Below are 7,978 nucleotides of genomic sequence, written 5' to 3' on the forward strand. Positions count from 1 at the left end.
CCCTGTAGGTAGATTTTTGAAATCCCTTCATCTGAAGCTCTGTTGTGTTTTATAAACACTTCACTGTTTGCTGGGGCAGGGAGACAGACTGGAGGGATAACATCTCCTTGCCTGCTAGGACATTCAAGGGATGTGGGAGAACCTGACTTAATCTCCCACTATGGTTGGTGGCTTCTGTGAAGGGACTAAAGTGTTCTCACACAAGGTGAATTATTAGGAGATAACTGGGTATTTGGATTAATTGAAACTGAACTGCAGTTTGCCATCCAGGCTGGGTAGAATGACTACTTGAAAATAAAGTGCTTTCCAGCCAGGTTTGCTTAGAGGCCTTTTTACTTTTCTTTCTGGCTGTATGAGTTTTGTGGTACTGGCTGTACAGCAGCCCTATTTCATTGATAAGAGCATCCCACAGTGTTCCAGCCGTGCATTTGAGCCCATCTTGAGCTAAGCTATGCCTGGAAGCCAGGTCTGCCACCTTGCTAGTGTTCTAGCTGGGAAAGTGGTGGATCTCAGTGCCAGCTGGGTTGGGAAAGAAGAAACCTCTCACTATACCTAGATGCAGAGTTTAAGTGCCAAAGATTAGGAAGGGGTTTGGGATAGCAGCTGCTGTTCAATTTTGGTGGTCGGATCTATGAGGAGATGTAGAAGCCTTCCAGTACGTAGAGGGCCTAGAAGAAAGCTTGAGAGGGGCTTTGGACAAGAGCCTGTAGGGACAGGACAAGGGGAATGGCTTGAACCTGCCAGAGGGGAGACTGAGATGAGCTTTGAGGCAGAAGCTCTTCCCTGGGAGGGAGCTGAGGCGCTGGCACAGGGTGCCCAGAGAAGCTGTGGCTGCCCCATCCCTGGCAGTGTTCAAGGCCAGGTTGGACACAGGGGCTTGGAGCAACCTGCTCTAGTGCAAGGTGTCCCTGCCCATGGCATGGGTTGGAGCTGGAGGAGCTTTGAGGTCCCTTCCAACCCAAACCAGCCTGGGTTTATATTTCAGTCACCCCTCCCACTAGAAAATCATGGTTTAATGCGTAGGGTATTTGGCCAGGTTTCAAGATGGACAGGCCTCATTTATTTATAGAAAATGTCTAGAATTGGACCTTTCTATGCAAAGCTCTTATCCAATGCCCTGGTGTCACAGTTGCAGTGGGTCACACAACACTGGCATTTGCTTGATAACAGTGCAGGCCATCATCACTCCTTTGCAGCAACAAGACAGATGTACAATAGCTGAGGGGTTAGTGCATCATCTGACAATGACTCTTCTCATTTGTCTTCTTCCCTGAGTGGTGAAACGCAGCTTCAGAGCTTGAGGTTCTGCGCAATCCAGCCCTGGACAGCTGTGACTTTGGTGTAGACACCAGGGAAGTATGGCCTGGCACAGCCATAGCCCCAGCTTGTGATTCCTGCTAGAAACCACTTCCCTGAGGGTTCTTTACAAGCCAGGGGCCCACCTGCGTCGCCCTGCAGAAAGAGGAAAAGGGACCTGTATCAAGCCAAAGCAGCAGCCCAGCCCTCCACAGCTGAGATGTTCCTCCTCCCTGGGACAGCTCCCCCAGAGCCTGCTTCCAAGCTGGACTCCTCAGTGATGTGCTTGCATAACATTAGGGTTCTGGAACATGGAACACTATTGGGAGGCACAAGAGAGTCATGAAAGGGCCCCATGCTATCCCTGTGGTCTCTCGCTTGGCATTACCTCTCTGCCTGTTCCCTGGCAGGTTGGTGGAACAAGCAGAACGAGGGGCTTGGGTAATTGCAACTGCCAGTGGAGATGGATGACAGAGAGCTGAGCTAGGGAGGCAGGGCAAGGCTCTCTCGAGGGGATGTCCCAGCCAGTGTTTGCTGTCCTCACACTCACCGAACAACTGTCGACGGTGCCCTGCGGGAAGCCGGCACACACCATCCTGCTGCTGATCTGCACCGGGTAGAACTTTTTGCAAGCCTGGTCTCCAATCATGTTCACTGCTGCTTTTTGCAGATGTTTTGACATGAGACCTGAGGAGACAAGTATAGCTGTTAGCTTGGTGCAGAGCATGTGAGAAGTACAGGGAGTGGGGGCTCTGCAGCCGTACTTGCTTGCCAAGGGGAAAGACCTAACAGGGTAAGAGAATCAGGCCTCATTCTTCCCAGCAGAGCAAGCACTGCAAGGTCCCTTTGGTGTGTAGTTTGTCAGGCAGCTCATTGACCAGATTGAAATGGTATTGGGATGGTTCTTATACTGCAGGAGCAGCTGCTACAGGGATGGGGAGCACTGTGGCTGGCATGTAAAAAGCTTGGGAAGGCTGCAAGAGGGCAGAGGTGTAACCAGATGAAGGAGTACAATGCATGGCACATGGGGAGGAAATTGGGGTGACACCAGGCTTTGCCCAGGTTGGTATTGCTTGATGGGGGAGTGCTTGGGACAGTGGAGTGGGAATTGAGATGTTTGGGCTCACAGGGTAGGTGACACTTAGCATGGAACGAGGGAACCTTCTCAGCCAGTACCTCCTTCCTTCGTGGAGCCCCAGCCTGTGATGAAGCACCTGGCTCCTTCATGGAAGACGTGTGAATTGTCTGGGAGACATATAGGTTTGATGGTGCTGCTGAACTTGATGGGTGTGCTCAGCTCCAGCAGGGCCACGTCGTAGTCCAGGCTGTAGACGTTGTAAAAAGGGTGCTTGTAGATACGGAATATTTTCTCCATTTTGCCATCAACGCCACTCAGGAGGGGTGTTCCTAGAAAGGCCACCCACATTTTGGGGTCACTGTAACTGCAGAAAGACAGCAAATCTGGCTGTTAGGAGCATGGCCTCACAAGGAGGGGTGTTCCTCTGCTGGTGGGGCTGGCCTGCGCTATGCCCACACCTTGTGAGGACAGGACCTCTGCCTCCATCACGCTGTGGACATACCCAGGCTTTGCTTCACTCATTCATGGGTTTGTTCAGCCTGCAGAAGACTCAGGGGAGACTTTATAACAGTCTTCCAATACCTAAAGGGGGTCAGCAAGAAATCTGGAGAGGGGCTTTTTTGCCTGTAGGGACAGGACAAGGGCAATGGCTTTAACCTGCCAGAGGGGAGATTGAGATGAGCTCTGAGGCAGAAGCTCTTCCCTGTGAGGGTGCCGAGGCGCTGGCACAGGGTGCCCAGAGAAGCTGTGGCTGCCCCATCCCTGGCAGTGTTCAAGGCCAGGTTGGACACAGGGGCTTGGAGCAACCTGCTCTAGTGGAAGGTGTCCCTGCCCAGGGCAGGGGTTGGAGCAGGAGGATCTTTAAGGTCTCTTCCAACACAAACCAGTTTGTGGTTTTATGATTCATTCCTCCTCACCCTTACCCATAGAGGCACGTCCACAACAGAGAGCGTGTACTTCCAGTGGGGCACAGCATCGCAGCCGTGGTGCTGGATGCAAGTCAGGGGGAGAGCAGATGAGTTTATGGGAGTGAAGCCCATCTTTGGCTTACATATCAAAGCAGTGAGCTGCAGAGAGCAGCCACCGGTCGGCGATGAGGACAGCCCCACACTTGTGCTCCTTCCGCCGAAGCCAGAGGCTGACTTGCCAGGGCCATTCTCCTCGAGCCGCAGTGCTGCCACCCACGATCTTGCTGAAGGCCAGAACAGTTGTAGAGCCACAATCTGGGACAGAGGAAGAGGCACTATGGTTTTAAATAACCATAAGTGAACGGGCTATCTACCCTCCTTCCATAGCCCATGGCATGGGGCAGTGTCCAGGGGAGACATCCATAGGGCACCCATCTGAGGGAAGGCTTGGCAGACATGGCAGGGTTTGGGAACTTCTACTTGTTATCACAGATCACACCTGCCAGTGGTGTGGTATGTGAGGAGGGGACGTTTGGATGGACTGGCTGAGCTGACACACAGCAAGGAATGTACAGCCCAAGGACCAGTCCTGGGGATGACAAGACATCTCCTGGACTGCCACATTGTGCAGAGCTGGCTTGCCAGCTTGTACTCAGTCTTACTGGCTAGAAGGCCTGAGTGCTGCGAAATGGGTCTGATGCTTCTAACAGAGGAGAAAACACCACATTTTCTGCCAGAAAATTTGAACTCTGCTCGTCCAGCTTCATCTTGTTACAGGCTCTGGCAGACCAGGAAGTGCAGGTACCCAGCATAAAACATGGGCCCCAAGACGGTCCATGTGAAGTCGGTGGGTTGCAGTGGGGAGCTGGGCAGTGTAATAAAGCTGGGCAGCAGTTGTACTCACCGCAGTTGCGCTCGTCGAAGCCGTTGCTGCAGTCCACAATGCCATCACATTCAGGGTTTTCTTTCCCAATACACACCTTGCTGGAACACTTGAAGGTGAGGCTGGTACAAGGCACCTCTGGAAGGCAATAACCCATGGCCTGCTCAGTACCTTCTGTGCTGGGGCTGGAAGTGTCCTCCCAGCATGTCAATGAATGTCAGTTTTACCTGGGGTTTGGGTGGGCTTGGTAGGCTCACTGGTTTCCAGAGCTGGGAAGGTTTCTTCCATGGTTGTGGTTGTTTTCATTCCCAGGGTGGTTCTTTTCACTGGGCTTGCAGATGTGCTGGGCTGGCGGGTGAGAGTGGCTGCAGGAGAAGTTCTGGCCATGGCTGAACTGGAAGGGGTGCTTGTGCCAGGACTGGGCAACTGTGAGATGGTTTCCAGGATCCAGTCTTGGAGTTTGGTAATTCTGGAGTACACACCAGGTTTCATAGCCTGGGCACAACCAATTCCCCAGCTCACGATGCCAGCCAGATAAAACGTTCCTGGGGTCACCTCACAGGCCAAGGGTCCACCTGAATCTCCCTGAGGAAGAAGCAAGGCAATGGCTGCTCAGTCTGATCTCCCCAAGACAGATCCACATGGGGCTGCCTCTCAGCCACACTGGCAGGACTCAGCTAACTCTTCTTTCTCTGGCCCTGCAGGTCTGTCTGCAGCGTGTGTGCGAGACATGAGCGTGCAGAGGCTGGAACTAGGATCAGTGGCTGCACAGATACAAGTGACATTTGTCATTCATAGCTCCTGACAGCACCTTTCCACAAGTGAAGTACAGCCACCAGCAGCTACCACTGCCTTGCTGCCACCGGAGATCTGCTTTGTCCAGACTGGCCACACGGAGCAGCAAGATGTTGGTTTAAGTCATGCTCAACTTAATGGGGCTTTATTTACTTTTCTAAAGCTCCAAGGCCATGGGCTGGGGTTTCTGAGCTCGGCGACTTGTGGATTACAGCAGCTGAGTAAGCATTTCCCAAGGATGTGCTGAGGCTGGGAGTTAGCCCAGCTTCCTGGGACCAACCATGGGAAAATAGAGAAATCCCAGACTCTTACCTGACATGAGTCTATCTTCCCCTCCAGGAAGCCAGCACAGATCATTCGGTCAGTGAGGGAGAAGTTGTAGAGGAAGTCACAGGTTTTCTGGTCTATGATGCTCACAGAGGCTTTCTGCAGGATCTCAGGCTTGGTGGCTGCATGAAAACCACAGGATTAGTGAGTGGAGCAGAGGGAAGTGGGAGCTAATGGCTTTTAGACTGACCCAACCCATGTCTGAGGAAAACAGCCTCTAATCCCACAGAGGGGTTGAGTCCTACATGAACTCTCAGCAGCCCTGAAGCTCCTGGCTTCCCAGGTTGCAGTTTCACCAGGGCGCAGCTTCATACCTGTGCCAAGGATACTGCACACAGGCAGCAAGTTTCTATTCTCTAGACAGCTTGTGGGCTCCTGGTTAACTGTTGGAGGGAGTGTTGGGCCTCTTTGGTAGCACATGTGCCACCTCAGGCCTCCTCCCTGCAATGGGATCTTTGCTTTTTCTAATTGCTTGGAGCATCTTTGCAACCGAGTGTGGTTGCTGAGGAGGACGTACTGTCCTGCTAGAGCTACAGCAGGGCCCTGAGGCAGTGCTCCACTCTTGCTTCACATGGGAGAACTGCTGAGAGGAGCCCAGCAGGTTTCTCCTAGTTCCTGCCAAGCTGCTCTATTTTCTTTGCTGGTGGCTCCTAAATAACTGTGGATTAAGGTAGCGCTCTGTGTGCCCTTATTCTTGTGTTTCTGCCAGTTCCTGACTGCCCCTGTTACTGGCCCCTGTCCTGTATGGACTCTGGGTTGCACAGGCTTTGCTGCTGAGCCTGTCGCTCAGTCGGCTGGTGATGGATCACTGCTCACCATTCCCTTCTTGGAGGTTACCCCACCCAGAGATGACACATTGCTGGCCAACAGCAAACTTCTGCGCAGCAAGCGGCAGGCACACGGGCTGGATGTGTTTGTTGAAGACAAGAGGTCTTGCCAGCTCCAGGACAGCCACATCAAAGTCCAGAATAAAAGGGCTGAAGAGAGGATGTTGGATCACTCTGGTTACGTTGACTTTCACTGCACTCCCATCTGTTCCATTGAGTGATGTTGTTCCCACATAGGCTTCGATCTCTTCTGGATTTGTCCTGCAAATACATAACTCTAAACATGCAAACTCACACACGCGCCCAGTGGGAATTCTGACGTTTAAATTGCAGACACCTTCTAACGATCAGTGTTTGAGACCCCACTTGGCAAAGTAGAGTTCAGCAGCCAGAACAGCCCTACGAAGTCAGGCCCAAAGAGCTGCTCCCAGCAGTGACACACATTGGATGGCTCCTGAAGAGCAGGCAAACCCTAAATATTCCCCAAGCACTTTGTAACTTTTGGAATTGTATGGTCCCTATCACAAGTTCCCAGTTGTCTCCTTTTCCAAGTCAAGGCTGATCTACTTTGTCATGCTTGGTATGGATGCTGTTCCACACCCAGCTCATCCTTGTGTCTTGTGTTAGCCTTTTCACAATGTTATTCCAGTGCTGCATGAAATGTTAGAGAAGTGGGTACATGCTGGATTACCAGCAATACACTGGTACCCTCAGTTGTTTCTCTAATGATTTCTAGCATTTCCATGCTCTCTAATTGCCACTGCCCACAGAACTGCTGTTCCCATGGCAATATCCATGGTATTTCTGACCTCTTGTTCTGAATGGTAAAGCTGATGGAGACCCATAATCACCTGCAGACAGAAAGCACTGCTTTTCTGATACGTGCCTCACTTCACACTTGCCAACCTTGCATTTCACTTGCTGCTTTATTGCCAGGCTATTTAAAGCATAAGGTCATCTTGAAACGCTTCATAGGTTGTCCCCCCCTTTTCTGCCTTCGGACAAGCATTATCCTCTTGCTACACATTTCTTTATCTAGGTTATCAATTTGGGCTTGGGCTCTTGCTCTGCAGGATTGAACTGACCATCTTCCCTTTAACAGCTGACCACATCCATATATAACAGCCAATTTTTAAGGTTCTATTTCTTGACAAACTCTGTTCTTGTGGCACCTTTACACCCTATTAGAGGGGTTGTTCCTGCTCCCTTCCAAGGCTACTTTAACCTTTCTCTGCCTCATCCCAGCCTCCCCATAAAACCCCTTTTCCTATGAATCTCTGGCTATAACAAATATTCATGTCCAGTGTGTGTTCTTGGTTTTCCCAGTGTCACAGTGGTGGGTTTGGCTCCATGGCCATGGGCAGATGAGCTGGAGCAGCAGTGCAGGGATGGACTCTTACTCATTGAAGCAGTGAGCTGCTGACAGCAGCCAGCGGTCCCCTATTATGGTGGCTCCACAGAAATGCCTCGAGTCTTCTTTGAGGCTGACTTGCCAGGGGATCTCTCCTCTGGAAGCATCTGTTCCTCCAACAATCTTGATGGGTTTAGAGAACCCAGGTCGCTGTCCACACTCTGAACAAAAGCCAAAGCATGATGTATGAGTACTCCTAGCAGAAGACAAATGAGGAGACATTTGGTCTCTCAAACCAGTGAGTCTGAGCAGGGATAGGGCAGGGCTGAGGTGTGAGGCATCTGCCCAAGCCCTGCCTGCTGATCATGGCAGTCCCTGGTTGTGCACAACCATAGAGTCACAGAGTCCCAGCCTGGTTTGGGTTGGAAGGGACCTTAAAGCTCAACCCCTGCCATGGGCAGGGACACCTTCCACTAGAGCAGGTTGCTCCAAGCCCCTGTGTCCCAACAGGCC

The 7,978-nt window shown here is 51.7% G+C and overlaps 1 protein-coding gene across 1 annotated transcript in view; it reads right to left on the bottom strand.

Annotated features, from left to right (window-relative positions):
* Nucleotides 1-1,046: 1,046 nt before the first annotated feature.
* Nucleotides 1,047-7,978, bottom strand: part of TMPRSS9 (transmembrane protease, serine 9) — a 14,298-nt gene continuing 7,366 nt past the window's right edge. The window contains exons 10-18 of the mRNA XM_010013671.1: nucleotides 7,515-7,686; nucleotides 6,104-6,375; nucleotides 5,273-5,409; nucleotides 4,393-4,750; nucleotides 4,187-4,303; nucleotides 3,426-3,597; nucleotides 2,473-2,738; nucleotides 1,847-1,983; nucleotides 1,047-1,452 (exon numbers count right to left, since the gene is read on the bottom strand). Coding sequence (XP_010011973.1) covers nucleotides 1,291-1,452; nucleotides 1,847-1,983; nucleotides 2,473-2,738; nucleotides 3,426-3,597; nucleotides 4,187-4,303; nucleotides 4,393-4,750; nucleotides 5,273-5,409; nucleotides 6,104-6,375; nucleotides 7,515-7,686 — 1,793 coding nt within the window. The 3' untranslated portion in view covers nucleotides 1,047-1,290. The remainder of the gene's footprint in view (nucleotides 1,453-1,846; nucleotides 1,984-2,472; nucleotides 2,739-3,425; nucleotides 3,598-4,186; nucleotides 4,304-4,392; nucleotides 4,751-5,272; nucleotides 5,410-6,103; nucleotides 6,376-7,514; nucleotides 7,687-7,978) is intronic.

Source organism: Nestor notabilis, unplaced genomic scaffold, assembly GCF_000696875.1.
Source record: "Nestor notabilis isolate BGI_N333 unplaced genomic scaffold, ASM69687v1 scaffold3264, whole genome shotgun sequence".
NCBI classification, from domain to species: Eukaryota; Metazoa; Chordata; class Aves; order Psittaciformes; family Psittacidae; genus Nestor; species Nestor notabilis.